General features: G+C 34.5%; 2 protein-coding genes across 2 annotated transcripts in view; both read left to right on the top strand.

The window, feature by feature from the left end:
- Positions 1–15,493, top strand: part of LOC129947217 (uncharacterized) — a 30,289-nt gene extending 14,796 nt beyond the window's left edge. Inside the window, exon 3 of the mRNA XM_056057688.1 lies at positions 15,204–15,493. Coding sequence (XP_055913663.1) covers positions 15,204–15,493 — 290 coding nt within the window. The remainder of the gene's footprint in view (positions 1–15,203) is intronic.
- Positions 15,494–16,067: 574 nt separating this feature from the next.
- Positions 16,068–16,469, top strand: LOC129947224 (uncharacterized). Its single transcript, XM_056057703.1, has one exon. The coding sequence runs from the start codon at positions 16,068–16,070 to the stop codon at positions 16,467–16,469; it is 402 nt and encodes a 133-aa protein (XP_055913678.1).
- Positions 16,470–17,961: the final 1,492 nt, after the last annotated feature.

Genomic DNA, 17,961 nt, shown 5'->3' on the forward strand with positions numbered 1-17,961 from the left:
TCTACTACACAGATCACCAGAAACGGAGTACAAACATTACTCTTTCAACCAGGTTCTATAGAACAGAGCCAACATAAACAGAATAGGTAATTTATTGCTGTCACATTGCGAGAGCGATGTCGTCGACTAACGGCTTAATTTTTTGACACGTTTAAGTGGCAACATTACGCCCGAAGCTTTTCTCTATTTTAGGTTTCGCTAATCTACCACGTCAGCCGTAAAACTGTAGATAGGAGTCAACTTTACGTCCTCGCACTGGGCGGAGCCGAGCGCCTTTGGTTCAGTAGGACTACTTCCGATAGGGACCGAAGAGATAGGTTGAGGCAGGAGAACCAGTTTTGGTGGCTACAAATTGAGAATATCATTTAAAGTTGTCTAGGGCGTTTGGTCTTGGCCGGATTACATATGCATGTAGGTTTAAGGATTAGGTTAGGGACAGTCCACACAAAAACAGATATTCTAGTTTTCGAGTAATTTTAAGTAGTAGGTATTATTGGTTTTGTTTAGTTTTAAATAGCTTAAGTATTTTAATGGTTTTATTTAGTTTTACGTTTTATATAAAAAAATAATGATAAAGATACCAAATTTTTTTTTAATTTTCTTGGTTTTAGATGAAGTTCTTGTTATTTAGTATTAAAATTGTTCTTAGGCCAAAAGGCAGTGTTATAAGATAATGGATTAACTTAGAGCACCCGCATAAGGCCAGTGAGATATTTTTTTAAGTTTTTGAATTTTACTCTAGTTTTTTTAAGAATTTTTGTCTAGCTTTAAGATTTTGGTAAAATAGAAAAAAAGGGGTGAACATTTAATTTTACGTTTGAGTATCGTGAAATAACGCCGGAAATGTTGAAGGGGTATAACAAAATTGGTCTAAGCAGATCGATCATTTGAGTCGCAGCAAAGGCAAAAATTGCGATGAAATAGTCCTCAAGAGTTTAAGATTTTATATTGACGGTACTATTAATTCAAATAAAGATTTAATGACATTTTCCCCATTGTATGTGTTTTTTTTTGTTCTAAAAAAGCTAAAGAAATTAACAAAATATCTACTTAAATTTGAGAAATTTAAGAATTCATTAAAATTTTAAAGAAAACGCCCTCGTGAGATCATTTCAATAGTAAGGAAACTTTAATTAGATATACTACATTCTTAGTTAGCCACACATTTGCTGTATATCTTATCTAGATTTTCAAAATACTAAGTCCTTATAAACTCTTTAAAACATTTATTTTAAATGAACATTATTTTAAAACCAAGATCATAACTTTTCTTATCTTAAAAGCAATGTCATTAAAAATTAAGATAACAGCAGTCAGTTCGTTATTGCAATTAAGGATCTTACTCGGTTGCCATATTGCAGTTCAACTCTGGATATGTGTTTTAAGATTATTTGTTTCCAATTTCATTATTAGCATCAAAAATCAAATTTTAAACCAACGTTCTACATTATAAAGGGTGATTTTTTTGAGGTTAGGATTTTCATGCATTAGTATTTGACAGATCACGCGGAATTTCAGACATGGTGTCAAAGAGAAAGATGCTCAGTATGCTTTGACATTTCATCATGAATAGACTTACTAACGAGCAACTCTTGCAAATCATTGAATTTTATTTCCAAAATCAGTGTTCGGTTCGAAATGTGTTTCGCGCTTTACGTCCGATTTATGGTCTACATAATCGACCAAGTGAGCAAACAATTAATGCGATTGTGACCAAGTTTCGCACTCAGTTTACTTTATTGGACATTAAACCAACCACACGAATGCGTACAGTGCGTACAGAAGAGAATATTGCGTCTGTTTCTGAGAGTGTTGCTGAAGACCGTGAAATGTCGATTCGTCGCCGTTCGCAGCAATTGGGTTTGTGTTATTCGACCACATGGAAGATTTTACGCAAAGATCTTGGTGTAAAACCGTATAAAATACAGCTCGTGCAAGGACTGAAGCCGAACGATCTGCCACAATGTCGAATTTTCAATGAAGTTGGCAGAAAATCCGCTTTTTTATCGACAAATTTTGTTCAGCGATGAGACTCATTTCTAGTTGAATGGCTACGTAAATAAGCAAAATTGCCGCATTTGGAGTGAAGAGCAACCAGAAGCCGTTCAAGAACTGTCCATGTATCCCGAAAAATGCACTGTTTGGTGTGGTTTGTACGCTGGTGGAATCATTGGACGGTATTTTTTCAAAGATGCTGTTGGACGCAACGTTACGGTGAATGGCGATCGCTATCGTTCAATGCTAACAAACTTTTTGTTGCCAAAAATGGAAGAACTGAACTTGGTCGACATGTGGTTTCAATAAGATGGCGCTACATGCCACACAGCTCGCGATTCTATGGCCATTTTGAGGGAAAACTTCGGAGAACAATTCATCTCAAGGAATGGACCGGTAAGTTGGCCACCAAGATCATGCGATTTGACGCCTTTAGACTATTTTTTGTGGGGCTACGTCAAGTCTAAAGTCTACACAAATAAGCCAGCAACTATTCCAGCTTTGGAAGACAACATTTCCGAAGAAATTCGGGCTATTCCGGCCGAAATGCTCGAAAAAGTTACCCAACATTGGACTTTCCGAATGGACCACCTAAGACGCAGCCTCGGTCAACATTTAAATGAAATTATCTTCAAAAACGTTTCAAATAAAGAATCGATGAGATTTTGCAAATTTTATGCGTTTTTTTTTTAAAAAAGTTCTCAAGCTCTTAAAAAATCACCGTTTACATTGGGTAAGAAGCTTATAACTTCTATCTTAAACCATTTACACATAAGCAAACTATTGATACTCAGAAATAAATAACAATTGTAATCTTTGTTATGTTATTTCCTTAAGTAACTACTGTGCAAATAACAGAAGTAAGTATCTTATACGTTCTCTACCGGCTTTTGTTCGATACATTCTAGCTTTTAATGCTATTAAAATCAAAATACTGCATTCATTTAATTTAAGCAGTTATTAAATGAGATAAAATGTTTTGCTCTTAACAGAAGATGCTTTAATTTTGAAATTTGTTTACATGTGTTACAACCCACAACCTTGAACGGCTGTAAGGTCTATGTTTTTAGGCAAATTCAAGTTTGAAAAATACAAATTTATATCTGCCTAAGTATATATGTATGTGTAGATGTGATTGATGTTAAAATATTTTTTTTTTCACACAGCCAAAATAACTACCTTCCCTTATTTTATAAAAATACTTACTTTTAGTATAAACAAAAATATGTACTGACAAACTAATGTATCCTAAGTGAATTGAGCTGTTTCCACGCAATGACAGTGAATCCTACTTAGAAATTCCAACAGGTCTACCACAGATTAGTCCTCAGAGATATCATTCGTTTTCGTTTTGTTTTGTTATATTTTTGTTTTCTTTTATATCAGTGTATTCCTAACGGTCCTTTGAAATATTTTAAGAGGAACATGAAATAAGAAAAAATATTTTGGTTTTGATATAAAAATTGTAACACCATTTTAGGTACAAACAAATTGTATTTTGTTGTTATTTTGGAAATAATATAAACACAAATTATAACCTCTTTATATTGTAAAATGCATCTCATTTTCAATTAAATTTTAAGACAAGTTTTGAAGGCATTTCATTCTTGAGAACAAATCGTCCTGCCTCAAAAATGTATTTTTTTGTATTTATATTTAAAAAACGACTTGAAATTAAATGCTTAGGAAGGAAATACTTCAAAAGCACAGGCCTTTTAAATTCTTTGAAACAATTAAGAATTACTCCTTTGGACGTAATTTGGACGTAATGAGGTTTTACTTCTTCTTTAATCATTAAATTACCTTTTAAATTACCCAGAAACAAGAATTATTTCAATTTCGTTGCTTACTAGTATATACCCATTTAAGCGAATAGGTTTTTATTTTAAGACTTTACAATGAGCAATTATTTTGTATCCAAGGTCATGTTCAATCCTCGTATGCCGACAGAGAATACTTTGTAGTTTCTGAAATAAAGTAAGTGCCAGATAAGTCTTTTTCTTTCTAATTAGCCAAAATGTTTAAACTTTGTCAGATACGTCTTTTTCATATGTCAGATACTTATGTATATTAGTATGGTTTTCAATTACATATGTTGGTTTTTTTTTTGTTTTATTTGATTAAGTGTTGGGTAAGTTTAAAAAAATAATTTAATTCTCCTTTGCACGCGTCAAGTTTAAGATAAGTCATTTTTTTCTAATTGATTAAAATCAAACTTTTGATTGAGCAGAGTACTTTAAATTGTATAAAAATACACCAAAGTCCAGAGACTTGTGAATACTCGGTTGCATTTTTAAAACATTATTTAATACACAGTTTCTGTATCTCAATGTCTCTGCTTTGACTTTGCTAGGAAATGTTTTGCATTTAGAGGTAATTTTTTTACCTTAACCTCATAAAGGGTTTCATAAAGTGTTCCTTTCGCCGATCTAAGTGAAGAAATTAAGTTTAAGGTGTGCTGAAATCTTCGATGAGTTGAACCACCTAACTCAGATGGTCGATGAGCCCACTCGAAGATGGGACGTGGTAGGTCGAGCACAAAACATTCATGACTTGTTTCTTACCTCTGACTCTGGTAAGTACACTATTAGTGCTCTATTTCCTCTAGGCAACTCTGACCATTGTGTCATATTAGCTTCCTCAATAGTGACGTTGACGCCAGCGCTGATATGATCACAAGTTAGATTCTCCTGGGATCGAGAACTTTTATCCCGAATAGGGTTAAGAGCATCAGACCTAAGACAAATGCATGGTTCTATTCGAGCTGTAAAGAGGTTAATAGAATCAAGAAGGTAAATTTGCGTTGTTTTAAAGCCAATTCAACCGGACTAAGTTCAAGCAAGCCAGGAAGGCCTGCAACGCCCATATTCGACTTACCAAATTTGTACATGATCAAAAATTACGGAAAAAATACTGCAATGTCGAGATTTTTGGTAATTTGTAAAAAATATGAGGAAATCTTCTTCTTCCTCGGTTCCTACACTCGTCGTCAATGATACTTCATTTGTTTGCTCTTTAGTGAAATCTTATCTCTTTGACAGGCAGTTCGCCGCAAATATAACGCTGCCAGTGAGTGTTATGACTCCGCCTGTACTTAAGCGAGATAGTGGTTCATGGGAGGAATCTTTTTTCGTACTTGTACTTTGGCAAGAGTTCTTAAGGATCTCAAAATTCTTAAATCCACTGGTCCGGATGGTATCCCCGCTATTATTCTGAAAAGGTATTCTTTAACGCTGGTGAAACCACTGCGTAAGCTTTTTTATCTGTCTTACTTCCCAGAATCTTCTTCACCCTCTAATTATTAACCAATTACACCTACCTCCCTTCTTTATTAGGTCATGCTCTACTGGTGATCTTCACCGAACAGTGAAAGAGAAAGTAAGATTATTGCACTTGATATTTCAAAAGCATTTGATAAGGTTTGGCATCAGGCTCTTTTATCGAAAATGCGTGCTTCGGTTTTCATGAATCTCTCCTTCATTAGATTAGTAATTACCTTTCAAATCGTTCAATATAAGTAGTATTGGATGGGTTCAAGTCTGAAAACCACACAATTAATGCTGGTGTGCCCCAGGGCTCCGTTTTATCACCAACACTCTTTCTCATTTATATTAATGATCTCCTGTCTGCAACGTCTAATCCAATACATTGTTTCGCTGACGATAGTACGCTTAGCTTTTCATATTCGTTTTCCCAATCCCATCCCTCACCTTCGAATGTGGAACTGCAACGACAAAATATGATAAGCTCATTAAATTCCGACCTAAACAGCATTGTACAATGAGAAACTTAAGAAAATAGGTTGGTGCTCCTGCAACTAACGTCAACCTATTTGACAGTATTGAACGTAGAGCATTTATATTTATTGGTGATAATACCATCAAAAGATCATTAATACTCGCGCTTCTAGGAATGCTCATCAGTATACCCTCGAGCCTAATTTCGGTCTTACCGTCAAGTTCAGAGATTCGTTCTTTAACCGTTCTACGCGAATGTGGAATTCCTTACTACACTCTGTATTTCCCAGCCATTACAATATTCAGGAATTCAAACCAATGTGCACCGATACCTCCTTTCAACCCCTCTCTCCCTTTCATAGTGCTTACACTGTGGATTTACATAATAAGGGAAGTAATATACCCTTAAGTGTGCGCTTATTATAAAAAAAATTAATGTTAGTCTAAGCCTAATGGAGGTCGCATAAGTTCAATGATTTAAATTCTAGAAAACTATTGTTTGAAAATAAATTTCAATTACAAATTGCCCTCCTCCCTGTTAAATTTATAAATCTTGGAAATAATATTTCTTTATAGTTTTTGGTCAATAATAGGAGAAAAAGTCCTAATATCTGGATATCAGTTCAAATCATAATCATAATCTGGAAAATGTGCAGAGTCGACAGTAAAATATTACGTGAAATAATCTGTGATAAGATACATTAAGGCTGTGCTCGAGAATCGAGTTTCAATATTTTGCAAAGGGCTTTTTGAAAAAAAAAAGAAACCTCTAGGTTTCGGTGGAAGTAAATAAAGCTTAAGCTAGCTAACAAAAACTGTTTTTAGGCAGATATTTTTCAAAATAGCTCAAGCTAATTTAATCACTTTTTTCAAGCCCATCTTCAATTTATATGAATAAGAAATAATCTCACCTGAAATATTATATTATAAACGCTAACTCCTTTTGCTTCTGTCTAGAAAATAACTCTTTTTTTTTAGAAAAATCTTTAGTTATAGTGCGATTATGGTCGAGTTTATACAGGTAAGAAAACCAAAAATATGCAAGATACAGTCTGAAATTTTCGATAATAAGACTTTTTGGTTTTCAAAAAAATATGTACCTACAGTAGCTTTAAAATTTTTATAGAAGAGAAGGAACATTAACCTCTGCCAAGAGGGTGCAGACATTTTTTAGATAAAACCATTTCGCTAAATTAAAACAAAGCTTAAGCTGGAGCTTAATAGCTTTAGATTCTTAAGATTGTAGTAAAAACTAGGAATACGTAGCTAGGCAGCTAGCTGGAAAAATGGTAAATCTCCGTCCCTATTACGGACTGTTTGAAGTGCCATGAAGAAGGAAACTTGAAAACCTCGAAATAAGCAGGAAATTAAAATTATCATTAAGCTGAACATATCTATATTTATTTCTTTTACCTCGAAAGCTTTAAGTGATTTACAAAAGTACCTATAATATTCTTGAAACTTTCAAAAAAAGTATCAAAATAAGTTTTTACTAGTTCTACACAATGTTTTTACAGTTAGTACATAACAATTTTTCCAGGAAAAGGATTTTGTACGTCAAATTGAATGTACAAATATGAATGCTGCAAGTTAACATACAGAAATCTTATGATTATCCTTAGATATTTGAGCAAACACATGTAAAACCAGAAGGAAGAAATGTTAAACAAAACAACTTCCTTAAATCTACATACACATAACTACAAGGAAGATAAATTGAATAGAATCTGGTTCTCCGGTTTTCTTCTACCTTGTTTTTTTAAAAGCATACGAAACAATATAACATCATGTAAACAAACGACTATGTGTACTGTTTTTGCTCAAAATAAAAATATACCTAAATATATATGTATACATTTTTCTCATCGCAGGATACTTTTATAGCCTTATGCTTTTTTTCTTCGGCACGTTTTATGACAGAGGCATGCACTTAAGCAGCGGAAAACAACTTGTTCAACGGAATCATTGTTCGTTTGATTTTTCACCTGTCCCAAGCTAGTGCCTCCATTGGCTTTAACAACCAGAACTTGTTTTTTAACAAAAAAAATATATATACAATTTTATACAGAAACGTGAGACAATTGTTTTGCGGGTGTGAATAAAAACCAACAAAAAAAACATGTTCACTATCTATTGGACAAAGTGATATCCTTGTGGGAAAAGTGCCTTTTCCGCATGAATATCGCCTTGTTTTTTTTCGGCGTCACAAAAAAAAACTTCCTATAGTTTTAGAAGATACCTGACAAAAAAAAGTGTTCAAAGTGGGTTATATAGCGAAGAGTTTTTGTGGAAGAATTTAATTGAAAATTTCCTTTGGCTATGCGACAGTTTTTTCCAACTACGCAATAGGAGTGTATTGCATATGTTTGTAGTTTTTGGACAAGGCCTTTTCATTTCGAGGTGATTGATAAAATTAAGACCATGAAACACGTACACAAAGACAATTGCAAGTAAGAAAATGTAATACATATATTTAGGGTGCATTTCTATCATTATGTCGGTTGTGTATGCGTCATGAGGAAGATGATTATATTATTGGTATGTTTTAAGTGAACTGCACTAATTAAAGAATATACATACAAGATCAGCTATTAACAAATTTTGTATCGCAAAAGGAAATATTTTACCTTATATTACACAATCTAAAATGATAAAACAACAATGGTTCACTTGGGCGTATACGGAATTCTCTAATTGTGTTGAATTTGTAACGTTGTCGAAAGAGGAAGAGGACGTAAGCAGTCAGATTAGAAGAAACATTTATTTATTTAATTAAATAATTTACAAATACTTTTTTTTATAAAGGCATCAGGGAAACAAGACCATAAGTGATGACGTCTTTTAGAACACTTAAATTTAATTACAGAGAAACTTTAACACAGCGATTATTGAAAGTAATGACTTTTTAGTTAAGATTTATAGATAAAAACAGAAATATTTACATTAGATTTCATTAAACTTATTGTGAACATCTAAAGCAGTTTTAATTCTTTGTATTGTATTATAATCGGCTGGGCAAAGGATGGTAGATAATTGTTGGATATGAACGTGCTTTCAAATTAAGGAACGATCTGCAGTGATAAAGGACATTCTCCAAATATGTGATGAATTGTCCGAACTTCATGACAGGCCTCACACAATTCTGGGAGTTTATTATTGTATAGGTGTTTGGTCGTAAAAATAATTTTTCCAACTCTGATTCGGAGTATCTGTATGTAATTTTTTCTTGTTAGTTGCCCATTATATGGAGTGTGATGGTGATGTGGATTATGTGTACGAAGAATAGTATTGCAGTTATTCCAATTAACTTTAAGACACATCTTTAGCTCCAGGAAATAGATTTGGCTAGTCAATTGATAGAAATTTGTCAAATCAATAACAAGTGGAAATTTAGTAGCATCTCTGTGTGCATCATCAAAATGCCCTGGTACCCATGCTAGTACTATGTTTTCCATCATTGTGCATCTTAGCTGTTCTAGAGTAGGGCGTCGATCTGTCTCATTTTTTAGTTCTTTTAATATCTCAAGATTATCTGTCAGAATTATACTTCGTCTTAAATAAGTTTTCGCAATTGAAATAACTCTTTTTATTGCTGCTAGTTCAGCAATGCCTGCTTCACTAGGTAGTAGTTCTCGCCAGACCGAAGAGGTTTGAGAATGCTGTTCCCACATGACTACGGCAAAAGATCAGTTATTATCATTGTGTGAACCATCTGTATAAAGATGTGATCAGGGTTGACTTTTTCGATCATCTCTCGGTGAAGAGCTTGAACTATTTCATCCATCGTATTTTTATTTTTAAATGCTGCTAATTTTGTTTCTTTTTGAAGCAGATTTAGTTTCCAAGGGGCGGACTATATTTAATTGAACTTGGTTCAAAGAAGGAGTTTGGTTGGACTTTTGTCAAGCTAAATACTTTTACAAGTGCAAATATCGGGTTTTTTCGTTTATTTGTTATTTGAATTATTAGTAATGGCATTGGCAATATTATACAAGTGAAGCTTTGGGTCGGCAAGGGCCTTGCTTGGTAAGTTAGTAGCTCTTCTTTTGCCAAAGTTATGAAAAGAGTGATACCCAGTTTCAAGTCTAAGAGCCTCAGTCAAGCCACCAAAATCTTTTGCGATTATAACAATCGAAATTTTATTCGTCTCTTTGAGGCATGCTTACGCAGTATCTTACGTCTGTACTTCCACTTATTAGTTCAGAAGGTTCATAAAGTAGTCTTTTATCTGTAGCTCTTCTTGTCATTTGGTATATTATCGGTACGTTCATTGAGTCGAACAAATAGCCATGTGCATCCAGAAAAAGAAAGCCTCGGGAGGTATAAATCCGCTCGTAAGTGTGTTTTTAAAGTGCTAATGCTCTGATATTGCTGTCAGTAGTCTTTTGTCAAAAATTGAATGTCATTCCTCGATCAATTCCTACTGATGAAATAATCGCCTGTTTGATGTTCTTTGGAGATATGTACGAAAATTGACACTGAACATTAATATGCATTAACCTACAAAATGATGCAACTGCCCATGAGTTATCAAAACAAATTGGTGATGGCAAAATACCAATCGAAAGTACCAACGGATTGAATTCTATAGATGAGTGGATTGAATGTGTTTTTCCAAATAGTTTTCAGAAATACAGAAATCATTACAGGCAATAAGCACCAAAAAAAATTCATATTAATGCCATTAATTTGCAAATTCAAGGGAAACTGCAAGGTGTAGTTACAACATATAAATCAATTGACAGTGTTATGATAATATTATTCGAAATATTAATCCACCAAAACTGTGTAATGGCGCCAGATTGGCAGTAAAAAAGTTATTGCCAACTTTGATTGAATCTACAATCTTAACTAGCAAATCAAAAGGAAAAGTGTGTTTGATACCGCGTATCCCTATGATTCCAGCTGACATGCCATTTGAATTCAAAAGATTCTTCTTTATTAACAATAGTTAGACCTATATCTTCAATTATTATTACAGCTTCATTCTACATTTCCAAGGTAATCAATAAATAAGGATTTCTTAAGGTTTTAGTGCAAGTTGTTTGTATATGGGAGTATGGAAAGATGTTGATTTTATACCTTTTCAAGATGTTTTTTTTAATTTTCTCTACGTACAAACCTTCTCTAGGCTTCAACTAATAATTCAAGACAAAAATTAGCCAAATAGGTAAAGGCATTGTTGAGTTATAACATTACAACAAAAAGTGGCATTGATTTTTATATATATGTTGAAAGTTGTGATTTCATACTTTGTTTTTAAATACTTAGTTTATTTTATCTTTATCAAATTGTATTAGGTTAGGTTAGGTTATATTGGCTTTCCAAGATGGAAACGGACACACATTGTGATACCACATGAATCTTGAGGCTTCCTCCTAAGCTCAATGGAACCCGCTTGAGTCCCTTACGAAACGTGAGAGGCTGATTATACCGATATGATTTAGATCGTTTAGATCGTTAAAGAAGAATTCTCCTAGGTAATTATTGCGTTTTCGAGCTAGAGCAGGGCATGTGCAGAGGAGATGAAGAACCGTTTCTTCCTCTTCCTCGTCCAAACAGCTTCTGCAAAAGTCATTTGAGAATACGCCTAGTCTCGTGGAGTGCTTTCCTATTAGACTGTGTCCGCTATGACACCTATTATCGAACTTATATGCGATCTGCTTAGAGAGAGCAAGCACCTTGAACGTTTTATATCCAGTGTTGCCCAGATGTTTTTTGTGGCTTGACACGTGGTGATGTTGTTGCACCTGGTGCCTGCCCTTCTCGCAGTGTCTTGCATTAGCAACAGTTTACAAGTAGCGATTGGAATGCCAGTACTTGCCAAACGTGGTAGGATGGGCTGTACTGTACCGTTCCTGGTGAGTTCATCTGCCTTACAGTTACCTCGAATGTCTCTATGGCCCGGCACCCAGCAAAGGTGAATATTAAACTGTTGCTCCATCTCCATTAGAGATGATCGACAGTTATGGACTGTTATAGAGTTTGTAGAGACAGAGTCCAGAGATTTGATAGCGGCCTGGCTGTCGGAGAAAATACGAATATCAGATATTGATATCACGTTTTCTTTGAGCCAAGACAAGACTTCCTTAATCGCCAAAAGTTCCGCCTGGAACACGCTACAATGATTGGGAAGGCGGAATGAGAGACTTAATTTCAGTTGTTCAGAGTACAAACCACCACCAACCCCTTCTTTGGTTTTTGAGCCATCTGTGTCAAAATGGATTGACTCATCCTCCAAGAATGTCCTATCCTCTCAAAAAGATCTGGTAGGTATAGAAATCTGGAAATTCCTGTCGAATTGTAGTTGGGGGATGGTGTAGTCTGTGTGCTTTGGAATTGATCCTAAGTACCTTAGAATTACGGAGTGGCCAATGTTGTTGTTAGTCCACTGCGACGAAGCATTGAGGCGAATAGCAGAGCTTGCAGCTTGCTAAATATGTCAAGAGGTGTAAGGTAGAGCAAGGTTTCCAGTGCTGCAGACGGGTTCGTGCGAAGCGACGGCAGGCTGAACGTTGGACTTTATTTAACTTATCCCTGTTTATACCTTTCTCTAAAGCAGTCCACCATACTGCCACACCGCATGTCGAAATCGGCCTGATTACCGATGTGTATAGCCAATTTGTGATTCTGGGTTGTGTACCCCATTTATTTTCGATAGCATTTTTGCAAGAAAAGAGAACTACAGTAGCTTTTTTGACTCTTTTCTTTACGTTGCGTTTCCATTTTAGTTTTTTATCAAAGACAAGATCCAGGTATTTAGCTTCGTCTGAGAATTTTAATTGCATTCCTTTAATATAAGGAGGGTTGAAAAATGGAATTTTGTATCTCCTCAAAAATAAGACCAGATCGGTTTTGTGTGGGTTAACACCCAGTCCACACCGATCAGCCCAAAGTATTAGTCTGTCTAAGGTATTTTGTAGGAGTTCTTTTAGGATATTAAGATGCTTTCCTGAAACTGCTATAGCAACGTCGTCCGCATAAGCTATCACTCTGAAACCCTCCGCATCCAGACTAGTTAGGATTTCATTCACCACTAGGTTCCAGAGGAGAGGGGATAGAACACCACCTTGCGGTGTCCCTTTAATAACGAATCGTCTGCTAGAAGAGTTGCCCAGTTTTGAGTTAATTATTCTGCTAGTAAGCATTAAATGAATATACTCCCGAAGCGAACTCTCTACATTTAGAGATGTCAGTGCAGATGTGATTGTAGATGTGTCCACGTTGTTAAAGGCAACTTCGATGTCAAGGAAAGCAACCATAGTGAATTTTGTATGATGGAGAGAATATTCGATGTTGCGTTCTAAAGTGTGTAACGCTGTTTCCACCGATTTACCTTTACAGTAGGCATGTTGAGACGAAGACAAATTGTATTAATTTTTATATATTTTATGTATTGAAAATAAATATTATTACTGTTCAGAATCTTAAAACATCAGGTTATGGGCCTTATCACGATCTAAAAAAGGAAATTTGTATTGAGAAGAGATTTCTGAAACGAAATTCAGTATTGAAAAGCTTCGGGGAAGCGAAAACTTCGAAGAATGGAAATTTTCCGTTGAAGCTTATTTCCAAATGAAGGGAAGGCTGTTTCGGATGGTAGTGAGACAAAGAAGGATGCAACGAAGCTCTGAAACGCAAAATCGGAGATCATATTGCTTGTTGGAAGATCCATTTATCCTCATATAACACATTGCAAAAGCGCTAAGGAGATTTGGGATTCTCTTCAGAACATTTTTCAAGATTCTGGTCTTGTGAGGAGAGTTGGGCTCATCCAAAAGTTTTGTTCTACAAAATTGAAAGATTTCTTTACCGTAGATGCGTACGTTAACGATGTTTTAAATACATCGTACACACTCAGGTCTGTTGGTCTTAACCTAGATGAAGAATGGATAGGATCAATGCTTTTAGCTGGTCTTCCCGAAGAATACAAGCCAATGATAATGGGAATCCAAAGCTCAGGGATTCTTATTACAAGAGACAGTATTAAAACCAAACTTCTTCAAGACGTTAATTTGGATGGAAGTCAAGATACTGCTTTTGTTGACAAGAACAAGAAACACTTTGGGAATAACAACTTTAAGGGTCCTAAATGTAACAACTGCAACGAATTTGGATATATTCCTACTAAATGTCAAAAAAAGAATAAGAACCATCAATAAAAGAATAATGCGATGTTAGGATGCTTTTCTTTACAAGGAAGAATGGTATTTCGACTCGGAAGCGTCAGCTCACATGTGCTCAAATAGTGCATCCTTTTCAAGTAAGATGGAAAATCTTAACTCTGAGGTAATTATTGCAAATAATTCAAAAATTCAAGTCCAAGGTATAGGTAAAGTCGATATGAAGGTATCTATTGGAAAATTCAAAAAAGTGAGGTTGAATTTCTAGAAGTCCTTCACGTTCCTGACTTATGCATTAATTTTGTATCTGTCTCGAAAATTGTTCAGGAGGGTTTTTCAAAGATTTTTTCGAAGAATGGATGTTTAGTGAAAGACCAAAGGGGAAATTTTGTTGCAACTGCAAGCTTGGTGAACAATATGTTCCGACTCATCAAACCACCCAACAAAAGTGAATATGTTACAAAACTTTGGCATAAGCGTGTTGGACATCCATGTATTGAAACCACACAAGCTATGATTTCGAAAGTGGTGCGGAATATTGATTGCGATAGTTCAAAAATCAATTGCATCACATGTATCAAAGGTAAAATGCCACGCCTGCGGTTTAACTCAATTGGTACTAGAGCAGAATCAATATTAGAACTAATACACACAGATCTTTGTTTTCCGATTGAACCTCAATTGGAGGTTCAGAGTACATGCTTCTATTCATTGTTGATTTTTCAAGAAAAGACTTCGCGTTTTTCATTAAAAGCAATAATGAGGTAGAGGAAAAGTTCCTTGAGTTCAAAAATTTTGTAGAAAATCAGATTGGTAATAAAATAAAAGCCATTAGAAGTGACGGTGGAAAGGAATATTGCAATTTTAAGATGAAGAAGATTCTAGCAGATGCAGGCATTCAACATCAAACAACGGTTCCATATTCTCCACAGCAAAACGGGTTGGCAGAAAGAATGAATAGAACCATAATCGATAAAGCACGTTGTCTTCTAATCGAGACTGGTTTACACAAACGTTTTTGGGCTGAAGCTGCAAATACGGCAGTTTATTTAACGAACAGAAGACCTTGCAAAGGTACAAAAGAAAAAACATCTCAAGAAATCTGGAGTAGAAGAAGAAGAAGAATCTGCAGCATCTTAAAGTTTTCGGTTGTCAAGCAGTTATTCACATTTCAAAAGAAAAGCGGAAGAAACTCGATGCCAAAGGAAAAGAAGAAATTTTTATCGGATACTGCACACACTCAAAATCATATCGCTCCTATGAAGAAGTCATAATAAGTCGAGACGCAGTTTTCTTTTTTCAAAACATGGTGAGACAAACGATGCATCTTATTGTGTTTTTTTTACAGGATGTGATTCAGTGGGGAATGAAGACAAAATTCCATCAGTGAATTCAAGCAATGAAATACAAATCGAAACAAGTGACAAATCGGCAAGTGAAAACAGTTTTTTGGACTCCCAAGATTATTTCATTGTTGAAGAATCTTCAGAAGGAATCAAATCTGAGAGAGGAATAAGACAATCTACCAGAATAAGAAATCCACCTGAAAGATACGGTTTTCTATCGTACGTGGCCAGCAACAATGATGAAGATCCAAAGACAGTCGCTGAGGGCAATAAAGAGCGAACATATGTCTGATTGGAAAAAAGCAATGAACGATGAATATACAGCTCTTTTGAAAAATGGCACTTGGATAATAGCTTCTTTACCAAAAGGAAAGAAAGCCATAAATTCCAAATGGTCATTTAAGCCAAAAAAAAGATGCAAGTGGTAATGTCAAAAAATATAAAGCTAGAATGTCGAAAAATATAAAGCTAGATTGGTCGTAACATCATCAAGAAATATTTTCTCCCGTCGTAAGGTACACGTCCATAAGGGTACCTTTAAGTTTGGTTGTACGATATGATTTGGAAATCGATCAAGTGAATTTTGTGACTGCTTTCCTGAAAAGTGAACTTAGCGGAGAAATTTACATGAATCTCCCTGAAGGTTTTGATCATGTTCAAAATAAAGTATGTAAACTCAAGAAATCACTGTACCGTATCTTGTTTGATAGCAGAGTTTTAAATAAAAAATTGGATGAAACTTTAAAGAAAATTGGATTACTGATGCTTAATTTGTGCTTGGTATGCGAATAACTCGCGATCGAGAAAAGGGAAAGTTATGGATAGAACAATGGACATACTTAAAGAATATTCTCAAGCGATTCAACATGGAGGATTGTAATCCGGTATCCACACGCTTAGATATTAACCAAAAGCTTATAAAAAAAACACATCAACATGGCAAACACGAAACGGATTCCATGAAAACCGTTCGTTATCAAGAAGATATTGGAAGCATTTTATATGCAGCACAAGTAAGTCGCCCAGATTTATCCTTTGCAGTGGGGGCTTTATCAAGATTTAATAATAATCCTTCAAAATCTCATTGGATAGCGGTTAAACGACTTTTCCGTTATATAAAAGGAACAATAAATTACAAGCTAGAATACACTCGAGACATTGAAGGATGTTTAGAAGGATTTTCGGACGCTGACTGGGCTAGTGACTCAGATGACAGAAAATCAACTACAGGTTATCTCTTTAAATACCAAGGAGGACCTATTTCGTAGAATGCAAAAAAACAACCCACTGTCGCTCTCTCCACCACAGAGGCTGAGTATATGGCCTTAGCCTCAACATCTCAAGAAGCACTTAAGCTTCAATCTTTATTGCGAGAACTAACTAATTGGAATCAAGAACTTATATTGCAATGCGATAACAAGAATGCAATGAACATATGTATCTAAAAAAAACGTTTATCACGCACGTTCAAAGCACATCGATAAAAGGCATCATTTCATTCGAGATCTTATATAAGATAATAAATTAAAAGTAGAATATTTGAAAACTGAAGAGATGCCTGCTGATGTTCTAGCCAAAGGACTTAAAAGTATAAAAATCTAGTGGGGGTGTTGAAAGTTGAGATTTGATACTTTGTTTTTAGATAATAAGTTTATTTTATCGTTATCAAATTGTACTAATTTTAATATGTTTGATGCATTGAAAATAAATATTATCACTGTTCAAAATATTAAAACATCAAAACATAGATGTGAAAATATCCCAATTTCATGGGCTGCAAGAGCATCTTCATTAATTTTGGTAACAGTGCAATAATAATCGTCTAAAAATGTAAGACGATACGTTTTAAACGAAAGCGAAAAATCATGTAAACCAAATAACATACATAAGTTGTAGATGTTTTCTTTATATCTAATTGAGGTGTTAAATGTTTTTAGTTTTATTAAGCTTGGAAAAGTAGGTCGTTTTGATTTATATTATATATTTACAATTCGTTAAATACTAATGTTAACAATTCTTAGTAATATAATATATGTATACTTAAAATCTAACAACTTAAACTAGACCGTTGAAAAATATAAATTTGCAATTTATACATTTTATATTATCATTTGGTGAATTAATACAAGAGTGATTTAGTATAGATTTTAATTAATTGATTTAGGGGGCTTTGTACAAAATAGTTTGATCTGCTTAAATTAGTATTCAATGGCTTCTGGAATCTAACACTTGAACGACTAAAACTAAAGTTAAAACTACCAAGAATTGATGGTGATGAAATTTGTCCGTGTATCATTCCAACAATAAAACAAAACGGCAAATAAATAATGTGATTTGTCAAAGAAGGAAGATTTATGAGAGAAAGTCTTTGTGAATGTAATGTATGAATATCATGAAACCACGGAAGAGATCGTAGACAAAAACGCAAAAATCTTTTCTGAATGTCATCAGCATATATTAGGACTTTGTATGATCGAAACCAAGTAATTTATAAATAAAATAAATAGAATAGGACCAAAGTGACTACCCTGAGGGACACCAGATGAACTTGAACACTCATTACGAAATTTAACACTATAACGTCTATCCTGCAAATATGAGAAGATCCAGTTTATGAAATAGTGGTTAAAACCTTGCTGTGATAGTTTTATGACACAATTTGTCAAAGGCCTTGCTGAAATCAGTAAAGATAAAAGTGAAACGTAAAGTGAAACAGATTAGTAACAGTTGAGCGCTTTTTAACAAAACCATGCTGATAAT

This window comes from Eupeodes corollae, chromosome 1 (genome assembly GCF_945859685.1).
Source record: "Eupeodes corollae chromosome 1, idEupCoro1.1, whole genome shotgun sequence".
NCBI lineage: Eukaryota > Metazoa > Arthropoda > Insecta > Diptera > Syrphidae > Eupeodes > Eupeodes corollae.